This window comes from Nomascus leucogenys, chromosome 13, assembly GCF_006542625.1.
Source record: "Nomascus leucogenys isolate Asia chromosome 13, Asia_NLE_v1, whole genome shotgun sequence".
Taxonomy (NCBI): domain Eukaryota; kingdom Metazoa; phylum Chordata; class Mammalia; order Primates; family Hylobatidae; genus Nomascus; species Nomascus leucogenys.
The window spans coordinates 46,730,380-46,756,406 of NC_044393.1; the positions used below are offsets into that span (position 1 = coordinate 46,730,380).

The following is a 26,027-nucleotide window of genomic DNA, read 5'->3' on the forward strand; positions in this document are numbered from 1 at the left end:
CTAGGCACTTGTGATACAAATCACAAGGTGATAGAGGTTTTTGGCTTTTATAAAATATGATGGGGCCCACTGTCACATGTGCAGTTCATCCCTGACCAAAAATGTCATTATGTGTGTGGTGCATGACTGTAAATGGAAAGATATCCCATGTTCATGGACTGGAGGAATTAATATTGTTAAAATGTCCATAATACCTAAAGAGAGATCTACAGATTGAATGCAATCTCTATCAAAATTTTGCTGACATTTTTCACAGAAATAGAAAAAAATCTTAAAATTTGTATGGAACCACAAAAGGCCCTGAATAGCCAAAGCAATTTTGAGAAAAAAAAAAAAAAAAGAACAAAGCCAGAGACACCACACTTCCTGAGCTACTATAAAGCTATACAGGCTGAGTATCACTTATCTGAAATGGTTGGGACCAGATGTATTTGGATTTTAGGCTTTCTGGACTTTGGAATATTTATGTATTTACAATGAGATATCTTGATGATGGGACCCAAGTCTAAATATGAAATTATTTATGTTTCTTATACACATACAAATGGCCTGAAGGTAATTTTATATAATATTTTAAATAACATTGTGCATGAAACAAAGTTTTGACTGCATTTCAACTGTGACCCATCACATAGGTCAGTTTGGATTTAGGAGCATTTTAGATTTTAGATTTTCAGATTAGAGATGTTCAGCATATAGTAATCAGAACAGCATGGTACTAGCATAAAAACAGGCATGTAGACCAATGGACAAGAATAGAGAGCCCAGAAATAAATTTGTGCATCTACCATCAATTGATTTTCAACAAAGGTGCCAAGAACGCACAATGGAGAAAGGACAGTCTCTTCAATAAGTGGTGTTGGGAAAACTGGATATTTACATGCAGAAGAATGAAATTAGATCCTTGTCTCACACCATATACTAAAATCAACACGAAATGGATTAAACTGAAAAACTTCTACTGGAAAGCATAGGGAAAAAGCTCATGACATTAGTCTGGGCAATGATTTTTTTTGGATATGACCCCCAAAGCACTGTCAACAAAAGCAAAAAATAGACAAATAGAATTACATCAAACTAAAAAGCTTCTGCATAGCAAAGGAAACAATGAACAGAGTTAAGAGACAACCTACAGAATGGAAGAAAATATGTTCAAACCATACATCTGATAAGGGATTAATATCCAGTACATATAAGGAACTCAAACAACTCAATAGTAAGTAAACAAATAACCTTGTTTAAAAATGGGCAAAGGGAATAGTCCTGCATGGCTTCTGCTAGCAGAAGCTGCATGGTAGGGCAACATCCTGTGCTCTGGGGCCAGATGATGCTCCAGGGTGGATGAGGCACCTGCAAATCCAGCTGAGCATTGCAGGCCACCCAGGGAGAGATTTTTTCAAAAGCCTATGGGACTTACCATTATTCCTGGATGCCTGGTATATTTAAGATGTCTGACAGCATGAAAAGTACTTGGAATAAGTGCAGGATGTCACCTGGAATCAGAGTCCTAAGTGATCTGGACTTTCCTTAATTCTAAATGCAGCATTCTTCATTTCAAGATGCCTTTGTACTTCTGATAAATGCAAACTGACAACCCACAAGGCCACAATGGAGGGGAAATAGTTGGTGCTTAAAGCCTAGAAGACTGCCCTTAACAAAGCAAAGTCCCTGATTGGCATTTGAAATGCTGAAGCAGTTGCTGTGGAGGAGACATTTTTCTTATCCCACTAAATACCACTTTGTGGTTCTTATTTTTTTCCTAGTCACCTCCGTTTTAAGGATTCATCAAAAGCCCAAATCTGTAAGCGTCACATACGTGGAGCTTGTTGGAGAGAATCCTAGTAGTCATATTAATTGCACCAAAGTTTTACAGGGAGATGTAGATGAAATCCAAAAGGTAAAACTTGAGATGCTAACAGTGAAATTTACAAAGTGCCCTTGGTGTAAGCCTGACGACTTTATAGACATGACCAGTTATGTACTTCTTCATGTACTTCTTTCATCAAGAGATGTAGATATATTGTAGAACCCCTTAAGAAGGAAGAGGTGAGGTTTCCAATAGCATATTCTGTACTGGTTCATTACAAAATTGAAATGCTTGACAGGCTCCGGAGAGCCATCTATATGCCTCAGAATTTCTATTGCATTCATGTGGACAAAACAGTCAGCAGATTCCTTTTTAGCTGCAGTGATGGGCATTGTGTCATTTCAGTAACATCTTTGTGGCCTGTCAGTTGGAGAGTCTGGTTTGTGCCTTGTGGAGTCGGGTTCTGGCTGACCTCAACTGCATGAGGGACCTCTGCACAGTAAGTGCAGACGAGAAGTACTTAATACATGTTTGTAGTATGGATTTTCCTATTAAAACCAACCTAAAATCGTCAAGAAGCTCAAGTTGTTAATGGGTGAAGACAATCTCAAAGCCAATAGGATGCCATCCAATAAAGAAGAAAGGCGGAAAAAGTGGTATGCAGATGTTAATGGAAAGCTGACACACGTGGGGACTGTCAAAAGGGCATTCTCCGCTGGAAGCACCCTTTTTTTCAGGCAGTGCCTATTTTGTGGTCAGTAGGGAGTATGTGGATCATGTGCTAGAGGATGAAAAAACCCAAAAGTTTATGGAGTGGGTGTGAGGCACAGACAGCCCAGATAAGTATCTGTAGGCCATCATCCAAAGGATCGCTGAAGTCCCTGGCTCATTCATCTTAAACCATAAGTACAAGTTGTCTGGCAAGCATGCCGTTGCTAGGTTTGTCAAATGGCAGTACTCTGAGGATGATGTTTTCAAGGGTGCTCCCTACCCACCCTGCAGTGGGGTCTCCATGCACTCAGCATGCATTTTCAGAGCCAGCAACATGAACTGGATGCTGTGTAAACACCTATGGGTGCAAGTCCGTACGTTTGACATGGATGTTGACCTCCTTGCCACCTAGTGTTTGGATAAGCATCTGAGGCATAAAGCTTTGGAGACTTTAAAACACTGACCATTATTAGCAATTTTGGGTATAAGAAGAAGGATGCACAAAATGCCCTCTATCTCATTCCTCTTCCTTGTCAATAAGCATCAGAAAAGTTGTTTGGGGTCCTGTTCGGGACAGGGACTCTTTAAGTCTTCATGTCAGAGAAGCTGCATGTTTTCTGCAGAGCACAATGTGCTAGAAAGGTGTTATAATTTCTACTTTAAACAATTATAAGGGGTTGTAAGGGAATTAAGAGGAAAAAAACAAAAAGATAAAGCTTTTTTTTTGTATTTACACCAATATTTATTTTTACCATTGCTGATGTTCTTTACTCTTCTCTGTGGACCTGAGTTTCTCTCTGGTATCATATCCCTTCACACAGAGGAACTCCCTTTATCACTTCTTAGAGTGCAGGTCTGCTGGCAGTGATTTCTCTTCGTTCTCTTTTACCTGAAAATGTCTTTATTTCTTTTTTTTTGAAAATATTAACAGTTTCAAATTTATTGACCTAAAATAGTTAAGGCAATTAAAATGTCTTTATTTCAACTTCATTCTCAAAGAATATTTTTGATGGATATATAATTCTGGGCTGACAGTTATTTTCTTTCTGAACTTTAAAGCTGTTCCACACTCTTCTGGCCTCCATGCTTTCTGCTCAAAAGTCAAATGTAAATTAAATTGACATTTTCATGTATGGGATGTGTCGTTTTTCTCTTGCTGCTTTTAAGATTTGCTCTTTATTGTTGGTTTTCAGCAGTTTGGCTATAATGTGCTTTAGTTTGAAGTTATTCTGGTTGGTGTTCATTTAGAATCTTGTAGCTGTAAATTTCTGTCTTTCATCAGATTTGGGAATTGTTCAGCCATGATTTCTTTATTTTTCTACTCCACTCATTTTCTACTCTCCATCTGGAAGTCCATGTACACACCTGTTGAATTGTTTGATATTATCTACTAGGTCCCCGAGGTTCTGTTCATTTTTTTTTTTTTTTTTTGAGTCTCACTCTGTCATCCAGGCTGGAGTGCAGTGGCGTAATCTCAGCTCACTGCAACCTCTGCCTCCCGGGTTCCAGTGATTCTCCTGCCTCAGCCTCCCGAGTAGCTGGAATTAAAAGTGTGCGCCACCAAGCCTGGGTAATTTTTGTATTTTCAGTAGAAATGAGGTTTCACCATGTTGGCCAGGCTGGTTTCATACTCCTGACCTCAAGCGATCCACCTGTCTTGGCCTCCCAAAGTGCTGAGATTACAGGCATGAGCCACCACACCAGGACTGTTCATTTTTTAAAAATCTTTTTTTCTCTTCACATTGTATGATTTCTGTTGATCTATCTTCCAGTTCACTTACACTTTCCTTTACCATCTCCTTTAGCTATTCAGTCCATCTAGTAAATATTTTACTTTAAATATTATCTTTTTCTATTCCAGAATTCTCACTTGTTTCTCTTTTTATTGTTTCTATTTCTTTGCTGAGATTTCCTCTTTTTATTCATTGTGGACAGAATATGCTTTAAATTTCTGGTTTGCTTCTTTCAACATCTGATTCATCTTAGGATCAATTTTGTGTGTGAAGCACTAGTTCTAGTTCGTTCCAGGCAGCACATTCCCCAAAAGCAAGCATATATATCATTGCCTGCTAAAACAAAGCAAACAAACAACAACAAAAATCCCCAGAGTAACAGAATCCAGAAAGTACCACAGCTGAACATTCATAATGCTAGGGTACAATTTAAAATTCCTCAACATACTGAATACCAAGAAAAAAATTTGAGGGGAGGAGGGACAGAAAGTTTGGTCTCCATTCAGATATTTTGTCTTTAGCTGAGCTGCTTCAAGCCTATTCTGTACATATGTTATTCAAGGATTGGTAAGAGATCTGAATACACAGAGAAGATCTCCTCTCTCTCTTGTTTCTTTCTGGGAGCTCCCTGCCTCTTCAGCAGCCAAATATTCCCCAGCTTCAGTTTTCTGGTTCTCTTGGCCAGAAATACTGCCTTGTGCTTACCACTTCACATGTGCTATGTAGACGACCCTTAGCTCCAGGCTGAAAACCGTGACGATGGGAACTGACTTTGTATAACTCCCCTCCTGCTTGTATGTACTTGCTGCAACTCTACCTGCTTCTGTTCATTTTCCACTGCCTTCGTGTATTATCAGCAGATTTTTTTTTTTTTTTTTTTTTTTTTTTGAGACAGAGTCATGCTCTGTAGCCCAGGCTGGAGTACAGTGGCATGATCTCGGCTCACGGCAACCTCTGCCTCCTGGGTTCAAGTGATTCTCCTGCCTCAGCCTCCCAAGTAGCTGGGATTACAAGCATGTGCCACCACGTCTGGCTAATGTTTGTATTTTTAGTAGAGATGGTGTTTCACCATGTTGGCCAGGCTGGTCTCGAACTCCTGACCTCCAGTGATCCACTCACCTCGGCCTCCCAAAGTGCTGGGATTACAGATGTGAGCCACCACACCTGGCCTATTATCAGCAGATTTTATAGTTGTTTTCTGTGTGGGAGTCATTTATTATGGTCTTAGGCTATCATTACCAGAAGGAAAAATCTGTAGTTTTTTTTTTTAAAAAAGATGATTTCTGTTACATACGATGTGTTTCTTTTTCAGAACTGAGACTAAAAACAAACTAATGAGGTGTTGAATTTCATCAGAAAACCCATCTATTTCCACATCAAAGCTGATGTAATTTTAGGGTTGTCTTTTGTTGAGAGTTGTCTATTAATGTGGTTTTAGACTTGATATCACTATCTCATCATAAAATGACACTCTATAATTTTTTCCAAGGCACCACAGAGAGTAATAATGAGATTGGGAAAGCATAAAAATAGAAAACAGTGGAACTTCTGGAATTCTTGAAATATTCTTACAGATAGATTTCAATAAATTGCCAGCAAAAGATTTTCTCAGACGTCCTTTCCTCAGGCATTCAGGACTTCTTATGTAAATAATAAAACCATTTAAATTGATTTTATTAACTGTCAGTGATGTAACTGTTTCTGGGTCTCATCTATCTACAAAACTATTTTCAGAACAATCCCAAAATTGAATTTGTTCTAAAAATTGTATTTCTATCTGAATGGTATATCAGAGCTTAGATGCCACAGGATAATACTTGTCTCTGTAGTCCATAGAAGTAACAATGCATGTTCATTCTGATAGCTTTATGTCTTTTCTTTGTTTAGCAGCATTAATATGATGGGGTAAGATAACTTTTCTTTCTCTTCTTTTTTTTTTTTTTTTTTTGTTTTTTGATCAGTAAGACTACCAGAAAGATAACTTTTCTTTCTTTAAAGCAATGTTATATTTAAAAGCCATTTGAACAGCCAGTACATTTCAATGAAAAGTCTGAAGGCTTTGTATTTAGAAACCAAGGTCAGCAACCTTTATGCCAAAATCCTGTTTTAAGAATAGGATAATTGAAATGTAAGTTCTGAAGCAAAAGTTTGCAGAGAATTTCTCTTTGATTTACCTGAAGGAGTTTCCCTCTAATTACACAGAAATGAAGGCAAGTGCACGCAAAGAGGCCTTCTGTTCTCCAGTGTCTGTGAATGCTGGGGGCTGATGTGGCCTCTCTTGGGTAGGTTTCTATTCTAGATAACAGAGCAGTCCCTGAAGCAAAACGGGATAGAGCTGGGCAGATAGAGTGAACTAAAACTTGTGTCTTTAGGGAAAAGTGCCCTCAGCAAATGTTTTCCCTGGTGTGCGCATTCTTAGTATTGTGCCTGGCATATGTGGTAATACACATTCAGTTACCAATTGAATCAGTCATTCATTGACTCAGTAAAACCTTTTGAATGACTCCCATGTGCCAAGGTACCAGGACTGTCCTAGTGGGGGGAGTAAAAGTGAAATTATAGTCCTTTCTCCTGAAGAAATCAGGGTCTAGTGGAAAACAAGGTGGGACCGGAAGGAAGCTGGCCGGTGGAGCTTGGCCCTGTGCTAAGCATTCCTATCCACTTAACTGTGGGTAATCATCTGAAACCCCCTACAGACCTGGGAGGAAGCTATTGTACTGAAGGGGCTGTATGGAGTCAGGGAGAGAAGCCAGGCTTTAGAGTCAGATGGCTCTAATCATGCATCTCACCCTTTCTGTATCCCCATGCTCTCCCTCTGTAAGATGGGGACAGTGATGACACTCACCTCCCAGGTTTGCAGTGGGACTGACGCGAGGGTGCAGGGCAGTGTGGGAATGGAGCCTGCACATGGTGGGTGATCAGGTAGCAGCTGTCACTCCCATTTGGGAAGTGAGCAAGTCTCTTACCAGGCAATAGTGAGGAAGCAGCAGGAACAGATTCGAATCTAGGTTTACCTAACATAGTCCCAGGAATTCTCACAAAACAATTCTGCCTCTGTCCCCCATATAAAATAATTGTTCTCATGTGTCAAGAATGGGAAACGAAGTCACATTTTTCTATGGAAACCAAAACTCCAAAGGATAGAAGATAAGCCTCAATCGTGACCCCTCAGGTAGCTTAGCTCTCTTCTTCCTTCATTAATATTGTTCTGTTCAATCAACAGTAGGGCTTGCTATCCCTGAAATTAAAGATATCGAAAAATATTAAGATGTGCAAGGCACCAGTTTCATTGACTTTCTGTTATCTCCATGAAGGAATGTGTGCTCTGTGTACTAATTTATTAATTGGTGAAACCCATCATAGCTGTACTCCTTTGGGAAAAAAAAAAAAACCTGTATTTCCAGGGTTCATCTTGTCTGGGAATTTTTTATCTTTTTTGAATTGGGAGGGGGATTAGAGAATATAGTACTGATCCTGCCTTTAAATGCCATTTCATTCACCAGTCGATGTGCAGTGGGGATAAAGCCCCTCCTCCACCCACTCAGAAAGGGGGGACCATTTCCTGCTCCAGATGTGGTTGCTGGAATCTCTGGGAGGCATCCTTCTGCGGCTGGTGTGGAGCCATGGTGGGTATTTTAAAACTGAGGTTCTGTATACTGAGCACCTCACCACTGGCCTGGAGAGAGCCAGGCGTTTCTTCTATGGCCTTGCAGAAATCACTTCTTGTGATTTCGCTACTGGTACCTATAACCTAAGAATCTGGAGATAGAGATAATTAATTATCTTACGTTGAGAGCCATCTCTGATGACTGTTTTGATTTGCATTTCTTTGAGGTTAAACCTTTTCACTCATTTATTGACTACTGGCATTTTTTAAAATGAATTCCATCTGCCTGCCTTTATAATAAAACACTCAAGACTATGTATTTATTTATTTAAGTATCGCATGCAAATAATAAAAAAGTTTTAGAGTGAAGGGTTTGTCTCCTTTCTCTCTAAGTCCCACAGTTCTCCTCTCAGAAGCAATTGCTCATATCCAGTTCTTGAGATGTTCTTTCAGCTATTCAGTGCATGTATAAGTAAACTGGTACATGAACACTGACCCAATTATTTTCACCTAGCAATGTGTCTTGTTAGTAACTTCCTCATTCTTTTCAGTGGCTTCATAATCCATTGTTTGTATGTATGTACTGTGTTATATTTAGACCATCCCTATTGCTGGACATGTGTGTTGTTTTCAGTGATTTAAAACCACAGTGCTTTAGGGGTTGACCTGGAGTACACTTCTTTCTGTACTTGTCCATCTGTAGGATAAATTCTGGAAGGCAGAATGGCTGGGTCAGAGAGTCTGGGCATATGTTAATTTGTATGGTATGGGAATAATTTACATGAGGAAATTATAACTCTAATATTCATCAAGATATTTTCTATCCTCTAGCTTGGCCTTCCTGCTGGCTGCTCTGTTTGCCCTAAATGTGGGGCCAGCAATCACCTGTCTGCCCGATTCTGTGGCTCCTGTGGTATTTGTGTGAAGTCCCTGGCGAAACTTAGCTTGGACAGAAGGCTGGCTTTAGCTGCTGAGGAACCTCGCCCTTTTTCTGAGGTGAGGCCTCCCCTGTAGTAAGAACTGGTACCCAGGAAGAGGCTGTAACTCTGAATGTGTGTGCTCTACCCTGTGAATCAACCTGGGGAAGAGACCCAAAACTTTTAGAACTTTCATGTGGAATTTCAACTAGGTGTGTAAATAAATGCAGTCAATTTAGATTTTAAACACTCGAATGATTTCTTCAGAAATCAAAGACCTAAATGGGCATATTTGTGTGTAGTAAATTGAGGTCTATGCCATTGCATTTGCAAGGCGGTAGACATAATACCACTTCAGTGGCCTTAAAATACATGAGATAGAATGCACTTCTCTTGAATTTCTTATGTAGCATTCTGAGAACTTTTCCTTCCCCTTTTTTATATTTTAGAAAGCTTAGGATATATAAGATTGCTTTTGTAATTTATAACAGCTGGGCATAGTTTGAGGCCCATCTCACCGGGTTATTTTCAGAAGTCCTTAAGCTCTAACAACTGGCTTTGTGTTAGATTTTTATAGTTTTATAAATTTCTCTAAGCTGGATAAAGACTTTCCATGTTTCTTCTTATCGCTTTATTATAAGAAGTTAAAGATTGATCATTATTAGAGGATGTGCTCAGCACTTTGTATGCAGTTTTAGGGAGTTCATGACCTTCTTTTTTGTTTTGAGATGGAGTCTCGCTCTGTTGCTCAGGCTGGAGTGCAATGGTGCAATTTTGGCTCACTGCAACCTCCGCCTCCCAGGTTCAAGCGATTCTCCTGCCTCAGTCTCCTGAGTAGCTAGGATTACAGGTGCGTGCCACCATGCCCGGCTAATTTTTGTATTTTTAGTAGAGATGGGGTTTCACCATGTTGGTCGGGCTGATCTGGAACTCCTTACCTTGTGATCCACTCACCTTGGCCTCCCAAAGTGCTGAGATTACAGGCATGAGCCACCACGCCCAGCCGTTCATGGCTTTCTTAACCCAGTTTGAAAGATTTAAATCCTAGACTGCCACTAGCCCTTACTCTTTTGTGCAAATGAAACAAAGGTGTTCTTTTCTCAAGATACTTGACTGCCATCTATTGGAAATTGCTTGTAATATACTGGTTTCTCTACTAGAAAAATTACCCTAATACATATGCAAATATATGATGTTCACCATGTGAATTGTACTACTTTGAATGCAGTGACGTTGTGCAATGCACAACATTTCATGGTATTCCCCTCAGGTCCCCAGGTTTAGATGCAGGAAAGTATGTTAGAGAAGATGTTGGTGACCAGTGGCTGAGTGTGGATGAGTAGTGAAGTCTATGCTCTACTGGATTATAGAGCTGAGAAGGATAGATATCTTCCAGGCATCAAGGCCGACAAACACCCCTTGATTTGCTGAATTTTAGATAATAAATGGCTAATCATGGATCAGGCTGGAAGTTGCTGGGAAAGACAGGAGCAAGGAAGGTGAGGCAAAGGCTGGAAAACCCTATTAGTTCAAAGTACACTTTTCTTGAGATACTTTTTATTCTGATTAGAGTTGTTTTCTATAAGTAAAATGCAAGATTGATTAAATTATATTCTAATTTAAAAAATGTCTTCTGCCTCACTCATAGCCCCGATGTGCCTGGCAGTCCCTGAATATTCCTTTGCCCAGATCTGATGCTGGGACTAAGAGGGACATAGGAACACAGACTGTTGGCCTGTTCTACCCATCCAGCAAGCTGCTAGCAAAAAAGGAAGTGGAAATAGCCTCTCAAAAGCAGAGGCAGGAGAAAATGAGTGACCATAAACCCCTCCTCACAGCCATCAGCCCAGGAAGAGGTAAGGGGAAGGATGCCCTTTCTTCTGGTCAGGAGGGAATTTGCTCTTTCTCTGAAAGAACATTTCATTTTCTCTTCCTTTTAGATTTATTTGTATGTGTAAGAAGTAAGTTTCTTTCTTTTCCTCTTTTTCAAGTAATTTTCTTTGTACTGGAAAAAGAAGCTCTTCCTGTAAGCTCCTCCTTAAACTTTCAGTATTCCGATGTTTTAGTTCATAGCGCTGTTGCCTAGTCCCTCAGTCACATGGCATATGTGGGTTTCTTTTGTCGTGATAGGCATGTTAATGCGCAGTGCTATTGCTATCTGCCATTATCCCTTTTTTTAATTGTAAAATTTAAATAACATAAAATTCACCATTTTGACTATTTTTAAGTCTATAATTTGGGCCAGTTGTGGTGACTCATGCCTGCAATCCCAGCACTTTGGGAGGCCAAGGCTGGAGGATCTCTTGAGTCTAGGAGTTTGAGACCAGTCTGGACAACAAAGTGAGACCCTGTCTCTACAATTTTTTTTTTTAAAGCAGTCATTTGTGGTGGTACATGCCTGTGGTCCCAGCTAGGTGCTTCAAATTTCATTTTGAAACTTAATATCTATTGTGGTGGTATTAAGTGGCGGGACCTTTTGGAAATTGATCATGAGGATGGAGCCCTCATGAATAGATCAGTGCCTTATGAAAGGGCTGGAGGGAATGAGCTAAAGCCCCTTTTTGTCCTTTGGCCCTTCCTCCATGTGAGGACACAGCGTTCCCCTCCTTTGGAGGATGCAGCAACGAGGCACCATCTTGGAAGCAGAGAGACCAGGCCCTCCCCAGACACCTAACCTGCAGGGACCTTTATTTTGGACTTCTAGTTTCCAGAACTGTGAGAAATAAATTCCTGTTCTTTATAAATTACCCAGTCTCAAGTATTTTGTTTATAGCAGCACAAATGGACTAAGACAGTTTGCTAGTATTTTCTTGAAGACTTTTGTGTCTATATTTATAAGAGATATTAGTCTGCAGTTTTCTTCTTTCCTTCTACTGTCTGTCTGATTTTGGTATCAGGATAATGGTAGCCTTATAGAAACACTTCTTTTTTTTTGAAGTGGTTATGAAGAATTGGTATTAACTATTATTTAAATTTTGGTAAATTACCTGTGAAGCTATCTGGATCTGATGTTTGTCTAGTGGGCAATTCTGATTACTCTTTACTTTTTATAGGTCTGTTCAGATTTTCTATTTCTTGTTGAATCAGTTTTGGTAGTTTGCTTTTCTAGATATTTATCTATTTCATCTGATTAATTTATTAGCATACAGTTGTTTGTGATACTCTTTTATAATCTTTTTTATTTCAGTAAAGTTGGTGATAACATCTCCTATTTCATTTCTAATTCTAGTAACTTGAGATGTCACTTTTTTTGGTCAATCTTACTAAAGGTTTGTCAATTTCATTGATCTTTTCCAAGAACCAACTTTTGGTTTTATTGATTTTCTATTATTTTTATATTCTGTATTTCACTAAATTCCACTCTAATCATGATTTCCTTCTTTCTTCTTACTTTAAGTTGACTTTGCCCTTCTTTTCCTGGTTTAAGGCCAAAGATTAGGGCGATGATTTTGAGATCTTTCTTCAGAACGTGAACATTTGCTGCTATAAATTTCTTTTTGAGCTTTGCTTTCACTGCGTCCCATAAGTTTGGTGTACCTTCATTTTCTTTCTTTCTTTTTTTTGAGATAGGGTCTCACTTTGTCGCCCAGGCTGGAGTGCAGTGGCACAATCATGGCACACTGCAGCCTTGACCTCCTGGGCTCAAGTGATCCTCTTCCCTCAATCTACTGAGTAGCTGGGAGCACAGGCACAAGCCACCACACCTGGATAATTTTTAAAATTTTTGTAGAGATGGGGTGTGACTGTGTTGCCGGTGTTGCCGGTCTCAAACTCTTGGGGTCAAGGAAGCCTCCCACCTTAGCCTCCCAGAGTGCTAGGATTACAGGCATAAGCCACTGTGTCCAGCACCATGAATCAGGGTTTTTTGTCCATTCTGACAATCCCTGTTTTTTTTTTTAATTGGATTTTTTCATCCATCTACATTTAATGTTATTATTGATAAAATTGGACTTACCATTTTGCTTTTTGTTTTCCAAATGTTTCTAAATGCCTCTTTTGTTTCTCTATTGCTCCTTTACTGCTTTCTTTTGCATTGCATATTTTCCAGTGTAACATTTTGATTTATTTAATGACTTTTTCACTACATACTTTGAGTTATTTCCTTAGTGGTTACTATAGGGTTTTCCTCATACATCTTAACAGACTATACTTCAGGTTTATACTAACTTAATTCCAATGAAATACAGAAATTCTACCCCTATAATTCAATTCCCTCTTCCCAACTTTTGTGGCATTATTTTCTAATATAACATTATGTTTATGTTTACATATATGTTATAAACTCTTAAAACACTGTTATAATTATTAGTTATAACATGATGTCTTTTAAAAAAAGAACTATTATTTATGGCTTTTGTTATATTAGCCTTCTTTTCCCCCATTTATAGTTCTCTTAATTTATTCCTTTGGATTCATTTCCTAAGCCCAATGAAGCTTTGCTCTTACTCACCTCCTTTTTTTTTTTTTTTTTAAGACGTAGTCTCACTCTGCCGCCCAGGCTGGAGTACAGTGGCGTGATCTCAGCTCACTGCAACCTCTGCCTCCTGGGTTCAAGCGATTCTCCTGCCTCAGCCTCCCGGATAATTTTTTGTGTTTGTAGTAGAGACGGGGTTTCACTGTGTTAGCCAGAACAGTCTCGATCTCCTGACCTCGTGATCCACCCACCTTGGCCTCCCGAAGTGCTAGGATTACAGGCGTGAGCCACCGCGCCTGGCCTCACCCACCTTCTTTGTGTTGTTATTGGTCAATATATCTTATTTCTATATGTTATAGGCCAAACTTTATAATTATATTCATATTGTTTTACATAATCTCTTTTTGAATCTGTTGAGAAGAAGGGAAAAGAAATATGCATTTATAATGTCTTTTATAATTACATAATTACCTTTACTGGTGGTGGTGGTGGTGTGTGTGTGTGTGTATTCATATTACTCTCTAGGGTCATTTGCTTTCAGCCTAAAGACCTTCGTAAGTATTCGTATAAGGTGGATTTGCTAGCAATGAATTCTCTGTTTTTGTTAAACTTTACTAGCTATAAGATTCTTGCTTTACAGTTGTTTTCTTTGAACACTTTGAATACGTTGATCTACTGTCTTCTGGCCTCCGTTATTTCTGATGAGAGTTCTGCTGTTAATACATTGGGGATCCCTTGAATCTTACGAATCACCTCTCTCTTGCTTCTTTCAAGATTCTCTTCATGTCATATTCTTTCAACAGTTTGATAATGTGTCTCGCTGTGGATCTCTTTGGGTTTATCCTACGTGAAACTTGTTGAGCTTCTTTTTAAAAATCTTTTAAATTTTTTATTTAAAAAATTTTTGTGGGTACATAGTAGGTGTATATATTTATGGGGTGCGTGAGATATTTTGGTAGAGCCATGCAATGCATAATAGTAACACTGATTGCATAAACAAACAAACTTGCAAAATGGAAACTAATAAAAACTCTAGATTTAATCCCCTCCGCTTTTTAACTTTTTGTTTTTTCTCTTTAGTGTTATTGTACTGTCTTAAAAAGTTGTAGTTATTATTTTTGATTGGTTCATAATTTAGTCTTTCTATTTAAGTCAAGAGAAGTTCACACACGACAATGACAGTGTTATGCTATTCGGTGTTTCTCTGTGTGCTTACTATTACCCGTGAACTTTGGACCTTCGGATAATTTCTTCTTGCTCATTAACATCCTTTTCTTGCAGATTGAATAACTCCCTTTAGCATTTCTTGTAGGACAGTCTGGTATTGATGAAATTCCTTAGCTTTTGTTTGGGAAGATCTTTGTTTCTCCTTCATGTTTGAAAGATATTTTTGCCAGACATATACTATTCTAGGGGAAAACTTTTTTATTTTTTTCAGCATTTTAAATATGTCATGCCACTCTCTCCTGGCCTATAGGATTTCTGCTGAAAAGCCTGCTGCTGAATGTATTGGAGCTCCATTGGACGTTATTTGTTTCTCTTCTCTTGCTGCTTTTAGGATACTTTCTTTATCCTTGACCTTTTAGAGTTTAATTATGAAATGTCTTGGGGTAGTCTTCTTTGGATTAAATCTGCTTGGTGTTCTATAACTTTACTGTACTTGAATGTTGATAGTTTTCTCTAGGTTTGGGAAGTTCTGTGATACTATCTGTTTGGTTTTTTTGTTTGTTTGTTTTTTTGAGACGGAGTCTCACTCTGTCCCCCAGGTTGGAATGCAGTGGTGTGATCTCAGCTCACTGCAACCTCCACTTGCTGGGTTGAAGCGATTCTCCTGCCTCAGCCTCCCAAGTAGCTGGGATAGCAGGCGTGAGCCACTATGCCTGGATAATTTTTATATTTATAGTAGAGATGGGGTTTCACCCTGTTGGCCAGGCTGGTCTCGAGCTGCTGACCTCAAATGATCCACCCACCTTGGCCTCCCAAAGTGCTGGGATTACAGATGTGAGCCACTGCATCTGGCCTGATACTATCCCTTTGAAGAAACTTTCTACTCCTATTTCTTTCTCTACCTCCTCTTTAAGGCCAAATACTCTTAGATTTGCCCTTTTGAGGCTATTTTCTAGATCTTATAGGTGTGCTTTGTTGTTTTTTATTATGTTTTCTTTTGTTTCCTCTGACTGTGTATTTTTGAATAGCCTGTCTTCAAGCTCACTTTAATTCTTCCTTTTGCTTAATCAATTCTGCTATTTAGAGACTCTGATGCATATTTTAGCATGTCAGTTCTATTTTCCAACTCTAGAATTTCTACTTGATTCTTTTTAATTATTGCAAACTCTCTTAAATTTATCTGACAGAATTCTGAATTCCTTTTCTGTGTTATCTTGAATTTCTTTGAGTTTCCTTAAAACAGCTATTTTGAACTTTCTGTCTGAAAGGTCATATATCTCTGTTTCTCCAGGATTGGTCCATGGCGTCTTATTTATTTCATTTGGTGAAGTCATGTTCTCCTGGATGCTGATGATGCTGGTAGATGCTCTTCAGTGTCTGGGCCTTGAAAAGTTAGGTATTTATTGAGGTCTTCACAGTCTGGACTTGTTTGTGCCTATTGTTCTTGGGAAGGGTTTCCAGGTATTCGAAGGGACTTGGACCCCAAGCCCCATAACACTGTGATTTTTTGCAGACTTGTAGAGGTACTGCTTTGGTGGTCTTAGATAAGATCCGGAAGAATTATCTGGACTACCAAGAAGAGATTCTTGTTCTTTTCCCTTCTTTTTCCCAGACATACAAAGTCTCTCTTTCTGTGCTGAGCCACCTGGAACTAGGGGTATGGTGATGCAAGCAGTCCTGTGGCCACCACTATTGGGACTGAGTTGGGTCATACCTGAAGCCAGTATAGCACTGGGCCTTGCCCAAGGTCCTTCCCTTCCAGATGGTGAGTTCTACCAGGCCTTGAGCATGTCCAGAGATGCTGTCGGGAGCCAAGGGTTAGAGTAAAAAAACATAATTATTTACTTGATGTTCTATTATATTGCAGCTAAGCAATGAAATCATAATAGAAAGTCTTTCCTGCTCTTCCCTCACCTTTCCACAGGCAGAGGAACCTCTCCCTGTGGCCACCACCACTACTGGTCCACAGGTCTACAGGGGATTCTGCCAGGCCACTGCCAATGTTCGCTTGAAGCCCACGGGCTCTTCTGTTAGCTTGTGGTGAATGTTTCCAGGCCTGGGACTCACCCTTCAGGGCAGTGGGCTCCCCTCTGGCCCAGGGCAGATCCAGAAATCCTGTCCAAGGCCCTAAGCCTAGACTCGGGGACCCCAAGAGCCTGCTTGCTACTCTACCCCACTGTGTTCAAGCTGGTACCTAGGGTACAAGATGAAGTCCCCTTTACTTTTCCCTCTGCTTTTCTCAAACAGAATGAGTCTTGCACCATAGCCACTACAAGTTGGAATGTGCTGGGTCTTCCCTGAAGTTAGCACACATCAGAGCACAAGGCCCACAGCATACTCCCTGGGTATTGCTGGTGATTATTTGAGCCCAGGGGCCCTTTAGTCAGCAGATGATGAATCCTGCCAGGACTGGGGCCTTCCCTTCAAGGCAGTGAGTTCCCTTCTGGCCCAGGATGTGTCTAGAAATGTCAGCTGGGAGCTAGGGCCTAGAAGGGGGGCCTTACGGCTCTGCCTTGTGCCCTGTCCTACTGTGGCTGAGCTAGTATCCAAGATACAAGACAAAGTCCTCTTTACTCTTTGCTCTCCTCTCCTTAAGTAGAAAGGAGTCGCTTTTGTTGCCATGAGCTGCACTGCCTGGAGTTGGAGAAGGGATATTACAAGCCCTCCTTAAACCATGCCAGCTGGTGTCTCCCTAGGTCACGTGCCACCCTAGTTTACTGCCTCTGAGCCTAGCCTAGCACGAGGAGTTGCCTGGGAATTTCAGTCTTTGTGTCCTAGACTGCCTTTCAAGTTTACCTATGATCCCAGAGCACCTCGACCACCAGTGGCGAGGCTTGCTGAGAAATTCAAGTTCAGACCACTAGGATGAGCAATTTCCCTCTGGCTAGGGTTGGTCCAAATGCTCCCTCCATGTGCGGGCACTGGCAGAGCCCAGCACGGCTTTATTCTCAGCTGTGACAGGGCAGTACTGAGTTCAGTGTACAGTCTCCAGTCACTGTGCTCTCCCTCCCCAAAGTGCACACATTCTCTTTCCATGCTGTATAGCTGCTGCTGGGGGGTGGGGAAGGACGGTATCAGTGATTCAAGACTGTCTTTCCTGCCCTTCTTGATGCCTCTTTCCACAATATGAAGTTAAAACCAGGTATTGTGATTGCTCACCTGATTTTTGGTTCACGTAATGGTGCTTTTCTGAGTGCAGATAGCTGTTAAAATTTGGTGTTCCAGCAGGGGGGATGAATGATGTAGGCTTTTTCTGCCATCTTTCTCCACCTCCAGCTTGTTGAGCTTCTTGGATGTATAAATTCGTGTCTTTTATCAAATTTGGGAAGGGTTTGGCAATCATCTCTTCAAATATTTTTTCTGTCCCATTTCTCTGTCTCCTCTCCTTCCGGGTTTCTCATGTAGATGTTGGCATGCTCGATAGCTTCCCATGGGTCTCTTAGGCTCTGTTCATTTTTCTTCTTTCCTTTTTCTCTCTTTTTTTTACATTGTGTAATATCTATTGACCTATTTTTCAGTTTGCTAATCCTTTTTTATCCTACTTCACATTTACTGTTGAGCGCCTCTTGTGAATTATCTATTTTAGTTATTATACTTTTCTGCTACATATTCTTATTTGGTTTTCCTTTCATGTGTTTATTTATATTCTCTTATATTTCAGGAAGAATTCTTCCTTCTTTTTGTATTTTTATTTTTCATAGGCAGAGTCTTGCTCTGTTACCCAGGCTGGAGTGCAATGATACAAATCACAGCTCACTGCAATCTGAAACTCCTGGGCTTGAGCAATACTCCCGCCTCAGCCTCCCAAGCAACTGGGACTAGAGGTGCACACCATCATGCTTGGCTAATTAAAAAAAAATTTTTGTAGGGATGGGGTCTCACTATGTTGCCCAGGCTGGTCTCAAACTCCTAGCCTCAAGCAATCCTCCCACCTCAGCCTCCTGAAATGCATCACAATTTCTTCTATTTTTTTTTTTTTTTTCTAAAGTCAGGGTCTTGCTCTGTCACCCAGGCTGGAGTGCAGTGGTGCAATTATAGCTGACTGCAGCCTCCAAATCTTGGGCTCAAGAGATCTTTTCACCTCAGCCTCTCGAGTTGCAGGGACTACATGTACATTCCACTACTCTTGGCTCTTCTTTTACTCCTTTTAAGCATGATTTCCTTTAGTTCCTTGAGCATGTTTATAATGGCTGCTTTGAAGTCTTAAATCTTCAACATCTAGTTGCTATCACAGGCAGTTTCTGTTGCATGTTTTTCCCCCTGTGTTTGGGTCAGAGTTTCCTGTTTCTTTGCATGTCTCGTGATTTTTTTGTTGGAAACTGGGTGTGTTAGATAATATATTGTATCAACTCTGGGTACTGACCTATCTTCCAGGCTTGTTATTGTTATTTGTTTGTCTGTTTGTCTGTTCATTTTAGTGAACTCTATTTCACCCCCACAGTATGAAGCTTCTGATGTGACTCCATGGAGAGTGTAGTGTTGGCACGCACCCTGTCACCATAGGATGATGGTGGTTTGGCAGGGCTCTCTTTGTCTCTTTCCTGACCACAACTAGCCATTAAGCTCTGCTTATTGTTGGATGATTCCTCTATTGTTTTCAACCATGACCTGGGGCATAAATTGCTTCATGGACTGGTTTAATTAAATTTGGCATCCTTTACAACAGGGGTGTCCAATCTTTTGGTTTCCCTGGGCCACACTAGAAGAATTGTCTTGGGCCACACATAAAATACACTAATGCTAATGGTAGCTGATGAGCTTAAAAAAAAAAAATTCTCATAATGTTCTAAGAAAGTTTATGAATCTGTGGCTCAGGGGGTTGGCTCACACCTGTAATCCCAGCACTTTGGGAGGCTGAGGTGGGCGGATCACCTGAGGTCAGGAGTTTGAGACCAGCCTCGCCAACATGGCAAAACCCCTTCTCTACTAAAAATACAAAAATTAGCTGGGCATGGTGGCAGGCATCTGTAATCCCAGCTACTTGGGAGTCTGAGGCAAAAGAATCATTCGAACCCGGGAGGCAGAGGTTGCAGTGAGCCAAGATCATGCCACTGCACTCCTGCCTGGGCAACAGAGTGAGAATCCATCTCAAAAAAAAAAAAAAAAAAAGAAGAAAAAAAGAAAGTTAGTTTATGCATCTGTGTTGGGCTCCATTCAGAGTCATCCTGGGCCACATGTGGCCCATGGGCTGTGGGTTGGACAGCCTGGCTTTACAGGGATTGTTTTTTAGGTCAATGTTTGAATATTTTTCTTACCTCAGGAGGGCTCTTCTTAGCTGTTTATTTCTCTGATCCTCTGAGGTAAACTGGCCAGCCTATTTAGCTCATATCTCTAATGAATCTTCTAGTCTTCTTTTAACTGCTTTTTAACATACCCTCCATTGTTTTGAAAGCAGCCTTAGGCTTGAACTTTCCCACACTTCGTTGCAAATGAAGTCTGTTTCTTTGGGAAGAGATTCTGAACTCTGTTTTTTGACCTGCCTCTTCCCCTGGGCAAAATCTCTGAGCCAATGCTCTGGATGGAGACAATGGCATGTTTTTTCAATGTGGCACCATTGCTTTAGGGGCTGGGTAAGCAGCACAGCAGGTGCAGCTGTAGCCTTTGTTCTTCATGACTTGCTTCTCCCAACATTGGACTTGTGCTGAATGAGCCAGGAATAGGTGGTCTGGACCCCGGTATTCTCAGTGTTCCAGATCAAAGGTAGAACATCCATCCCATGAGTGGTAATTGGGCAGAGAAAGGGAGCCCCCATCTCTTGACCACACTTGGCCAGAATTTAGCCTGTGCAAAGGGCACTTGGGACAGGATGAGAAATACTGAAGTCCCTGACCTTCCTCGGAAGATACTACACCCCTTTGGAAACTCTGAGGAGAGGGAGCCCTGTGTACTCAGCTGCACCTATATGGAGTGGAGCTGAGAAGGAGTGGAAGGGAGTGGCCCATGGTTCAAACACCACAGGCTCTCATGATTCTGAGTTTTGGTATATTTTCATTAAATGTTTATTTTCTGTATGGCTTTAGAACCATTTCTAGATGGCTCTAAAATACTTGTGATGGATTTTGCTGTTTTTTTAAATAGTTTTGTTAGCAGTGGCGAATTCGTACAGGTCTGCAGCAACCTCAGTTCTTGCTTCCAAGGAGGAAAGAATTTGGCCGAGAGGCATAAGGCAGAGTAAGAGACTGAGGCAAGTTTTAGAGCAGGAGTGAAAGTTTATTGAAAAGTTTTAGAGCAGGAACGAAAGGAGGTACATTTTGAAGAAGGCCAAGCGGGTGACTTGAGAGATTCAAGTGTGCTGTTCAGCCCTTGATGTGGGGCTTATACATTGGCATGGTTCCAGAGTTAGCATTACTTCTCCCCTGATTCCTCTTGGTGGGCTGTCCCCATGTTCAGTGGCCTGCCAGTACTTGGGAGGAACCACATGCACCGTATGTTGACGGAAGTTGTGTGCATGCTCACTTGAGGCATTCCCTTATCCATTGAGTGTTCCTGGAGAAAGGTCATGTACCAGTTAAACTCTGCCATTTTTCTTCTTAGTGCACATGCCTGAGCCCACTCGTCTAACTCCTGAGATCTCATCGGGAAGCTGCTGATCACCAGCTTCAGGTGTCTTCTATCTATTGGGAGACCGCTGTCCCCTGGCACCAGCTGTAGCCAATTGTTATTTTAGAGAAAGTTTAACAACTGCCTGACCATCACCTGATGGTGACCTGACATTTCTGGGGGTGGGGGGAGCCTTTCATGCCCTGCTCATGTCTCCCTAGCTACCTATTCTAACAATTTTACTGGGGAGTAGGTCCACTCAAATCCCTAGGCTGCCATGCCAGAACTTGTTCATTCCCAGCTCTTCTTTGCCCTCTGGATGTCCTTAGTGGGAGTCAAAACCCAGCCCACAATCTGACTGAAGTCTTCCAGATATAAATGTGGTATCAGACCTGTGGTAGATTGTCTGCAGAGATGACCAGAATCATTCCTCATATCCCTCCTGTCCTTAGGAGGAAGAGGCTGTTTCTCTTCCTTTGGAATCTGGACTGACCTTGTGACTTGCTTTGACATAGAGAGCGATAGAAGAGACACCGTGATAGTTCTGGGCCTAGGCCTTACGAGAGCTGAAAGCTTCCACTTAACTCTCTAGGAAGTCAGCACTGTGTAAAGAAGTTCAGTATAGATTACTGCATTAGAAGAGATGCCACATGAAGAAGAACAGAGCACCTGAGCCAGCACCCAACCCAAAGACTCCAGACATTTGAATGAGTGCAGGTGAAGGCTGAGCCATCCCAGACAGCTCCCAGTAGTTTGTGCCATCTTCACTGAGGCCTTAGCCTTGTGGATGAAATAATCTTGGATCCCATAGCCCTATTTGAGATGGCTCAACTGACACCATGTGGAGCAGAGATGAGCCGTCCCTGCAGAGCACTGACCATATTCTTGACCCACAGAAGTATGGGCAGTAAAGTGGTTGATGTTTTAAACCACTGAGTTTTGGGGTGTTTTGTTTGGTAGCAGTGGATAATAGAAATAGGTTTTCAGTTTCCTGTAGTAGAAACTAGTCCCTTCGAATCCCCTTGTTCAGCCTGAGCTGGAAGGGAATAGAACTCACCACTCCATGGGGACTCACAGTCTTACAATGACCCTTTCCAAAGGACTTCCTCGCAAGGTCCTTACTCAGTGCTTTTTTGAGAGTTGAGATTTCATTTTAGAAATATACATCTAGGCCAGGTGTGGTGGCTAATATCTGTAATCAGAACACTTTGGGAGGCCGAGGCAGGCAGATCACGTGAGGTCAGGAGTTCGAGACCAGCCTGGCCAACATAGCAAAACCCCGTCTCTACTAAAAGTACAAAAATTAGCCAGGCGTGGTGGTAGGTGCCTGTAATCCTGGCCACTCAGGAGGCTGAGGCAGGAGAATGGCTTGAACCCGGGAGGCAGAGGTTGCAGTGAGCCAAGATCGTGCCACTGCACTCCAGCCTGGGCGACAAGAGCAAGACTCCATCTATTAAAAAAAAAAAAAAAAAAAGAAGTATAGATCTATTGTATTGTAGCTTCTCAGTCAGAACCTCATTTTTAACATACTCCTACATACGTATTTATTTATTTTCATATTATCTGTGTCCACTAAGAATGTAAGATCCTTGAGGGCAAGAACTCTGTCCACTTCTGTATCCTAGCCCTAGAATAGTACATGACCAATAGTAGGTGCCCAGTAAATATTTGTGGGATAAATGGCTACTTTGTGTCAAACAGTGTGCTAGGCTCAGTATGATCTCTAGCATTGTCTCGATTACTCATAGTGGACTGTCCAGATGCCCCAAGCCAGATCTCAGCCTGCTTGTTTTCAATGCAGCCGTGGTGGATGGTTTCACCCATCATTGCTAGCATGCCTCATCAAATGTGCCCCATTCTCTCTCTTGCTGTTTTGTTTAAATAATTTTATCTCTCTTGACTTTGCTGCCTCCAACTTCAGAGCAGGAGAAGGCTGCCTATCCGTGCACAGGTGCAACCCTGAAGCACTGGGAGTTAACACTACTTGGGCTGCCCTCACTCATGGGCAAGGGAGCTGGGGAGCAAATCCCTTAGCTTCTCTGTCCTTCAGCGGACAACTGTGAGACATGTTCTCCATGGTCCCTCATATCCCCAGCAAGATCGGGCCCCAGTTGCCCAGGGTATTAACCAGTTTTTAACACATTTGGTCTTCCTTCCCTTCCCTGTCCTGCTCTTTATACTCCATCACTTGCATGTCCCACGGTCACCTTCCAAAGAAACCACCTGTCCTAAGTCTTTATCTCAGATTCTGCTCTCAGGGGAACCCAACTAAGAACACTTAGGTTCTCTTGTTTAATGTCACAGTAACACATGAGGTAGGGGGTATTGGTTCCATTTTATTAGGTAAGAAAAGTAAGGCTTAGGGAGATTTAAGTGTCTGGCTCAACATCACTAAGCTAATAAATGGTAGATTTAGGATTTAAATGCAGGCCTGTCTGAACTCCAAATTATGTGCTCTTTCCACTGAACCATGCTGCATGACCTTGGAAAATCCCTCTGATTGCTTTCAGCTTAGTGTCTTCATTTGGTAGGTGGGATCCAATGTGGGTTTGCAGAGTTAAGTGGCCCCAGGGCACAGCAGGGGCTGTGGCCGGCTGGAGAGCCTGTGCCCTGTCCAAAGCAGCCAGCTGCTCCCTGGCCTCAGGTGGTCAGCCTGTGTGGGAAGGTGAGCCCAGTGCCCCTGCATCTTCCGCCTGCATATGAGAAACCAGGCATCAGACTCACGTGAAATCTCTCAAGTTTTAAATGGTGGCAACTAATTCAAATGTGTCTTAAACCCTATGCAGACTGGAAAGGGACCCAAGAGAACTTTTTAGAGTGATGGAAATGTTTTATATATTGATTGGGGTGTACACGTTTGGCAAGCCCCAAATGGTACATTTAAAATATTGTGTAAGGGCTGGGTGTGGTGGTTCACACCTATAATCCTAGCACTTTGGGAGGCTGAAGCAAGCAGATCGCTTGAGCCCAGGAGTTTGTGACCAGCCTGGGCAGCATGGTGAAATTCCATCTCTATAAAAAAATACAAACACTAGCCAGACGTTGTGGTGCATACTTGAATTCCCAGCTATGTGGGCGGCTGAGGTGGGAGGATCATCTGAGCCCAGGGAGGTCAAGGCTGTGGTAAGCCATGATCACACCACTGTACTCTAGCCTGGGCAACAGAGTGAGATCCCATCTCAAAATAAATAAAATAAAACATTAGATAAGTTATTGTAGGTGGGATAGAATCATAGAAAAAGAAAAGACCCCATGTGTGGCAATCAAAATATGTTCTTTTGAGATTTTTTTTTTTTTGAAAGATAGTCTTGCTCTGTTGCCCAGGCTGGAGTGCAGTGGTGCAATCTCTGCCCATTACAACCTCTGCCTCCCATGTTCAAGCGATTCTCCTGCCCCAGCCTCCTGAGTAGCTGGGACTACAGGTGCACGCCACCATGCTCGGCTAATTTTTGTATTATTAGAAGAGGCAGGGTTGTTCACCATGTTGGCCAGGCTGGTCTCGAACTTTTGACCTCAAGTGAGCCACCTGCCTCAGCCTCCCAAAGTGTTGGACTACAGGCGTGAGCCACCATGCTTGGCCTCTTTTGAGATTCTATAATAGTCTATGATTAATCACATGTAACAAGCAGTTATGGAAGAAAATGGGTTCCAGGACGTAGTTGAGGTTCACTAAGGAAAGTCCATCACAAAGTTTGACAAAGGAAATTACCCTCTCTGAGAACACATGTTCCATGCTAGCATTTTTCTTTCTTAGCCTCAGGAGAATCATTCAGATGGCAGGGTTTCTCTTCTTTCTTAGGGTACTGGAGAAGACAGCTGGATCACATCTCTGCTCACCTCAGGTGTTATGCTCAGAACAACCCTGAATTCCGGGCCTTGATTGCAGAACCCAGGATGGGAAAGGTGGGTGAGATGAAATTTCTACTCCACAAGTGTCCACGGGATCAGGCTGAAGGAACCCTCCATGGACTTTGCCTGAAACTGCATCTTGCCTGGCTCCTTTCCCTTTCCCGCTCTGCTTTCTACACTTTCTTACTCTTCTGCCTTGTGAGCTCTGCTCTAATAAATCACTTGCACATGAAGATTGTCTCAGAGTCTGCTTCTGGGGCACCTGACCTAAGACAATAAGATTCTGAACATCTCATGCTCAGATGTCACATTGGAAATTCTAACAGTCAGAATGAAAGGTCCCAGAACAATTTAATCCATCCAGATTGTACACTTAAATCATACACTGTTAATATATAGCAACAGTAACATAACGGCTGCCATTTTACAGTGCACCCAGCATCAGCATTGTATTCATCATTCTTGCCTTCACAGCAAACCTGCAAGGAAGGTGTATTACCTTTGTGATCACTTTAAAAAAGAATAACCACAAATTCCTTGACTGTCTTCCCCTCAAATGGTAGAATCTGTGTTCCCTCACCTTGAATCTGGGCGGGTCTGTGACTGTTTGACTAACGGACTATGGTGGGAGTGATGCCATGAGACTTCCAGGGCTTGGCCACATAAGGTCATGTGGCTTTCTCTTGCTTGGCACACTCACCTCCAACACTTCTTCTTGGAGCTCAGCCACCCTGCTATGAGAAGCCCAAGCCACATGGAGTGGCTGCATGTAGGTGCGCCAGCTGAACCCAGTCCTCGAGTCATCTCTGCTCATGAGCCATGTGAGTGACCAGACTCTAGATGATTCCAGCCCCCAGACATCCAACCACCTCTAGCCATTTGAGTCTTCCAGCTGAGGCCTCAGACATGTGGAGCAAAGACAAGCTATCTCTGCTATGCCCTCTCTGAATCCATAGCATAATAAAGTGGTGGTGGTTTAATGCCACTAAGTTTGGGGTGGTTTTTCACACTGCAGTTGATAGTTAGAAGAAGCCTGATTTGACACCCAGGAATTTTGAAGCTCAGAGAGGTTTGGTGACCTGCCCAAGACTACACTGCTGGGTCTCATGGGGTTCAAGATTTGAAGCAGATCTGTCAGACCCCGTCAGAGTCCCATGTCCTTTCTTTGATACTACATTGCCATTATAAAAAGACAGCTCTGTGAGAGGACCTTTCCTCTGTTTGTCGCAAGACTAGAAGGAACTTTATGAAATAGACTGTCTACTCTTCTGCTGCCAAATAG

The 26,027-nt window shown here is 41.8% G+C and overlaps 1 protein-coding gene and 1 pseudogene across 5 annotated transcripts in view; both read left to right on the forward strand.

Annotated features, from left to right (window-relative positions):
• Window positions 1-26,027, forward strand: part of DZANK1 (double zinc ribbon and ankyrin repeat domains 1) — an 82,934-nt gene that overhangs the window by 43,725 nt on the left and 13,182 nt on the right. For 4 of the 5 annotated variants that reach the window (XM_030826043.1, XM_030826045.1, XM_030826046.1 and 1 more), the window contains 4 exons: window positions 7,755-7,877; window positions 8,690-8,854; window positions 10,424-10,631; window positions 24,696-24,799. In XM_030826043.1, the coding sequence (XP_030681903.1) occupies window positions 7,755-7,877; window positions 8,690-8,854; window positions 10,424-10,631; window positions 24,696-24,799 (600 nt within the window). The remainder of the gene's footprint in view (window positions 1-7,754; window positions 7,878-8,689; window positions 8,855-10,423; window positions 10,632-24,695; window positions 24,800-26,027) is intronic. The other variant, XM_030826047.1, reaches the window with a different exon arrangement.
• On the forward strand, window positions 1,210-3,923 carry LOC100584949 (annotated as a pseudogene).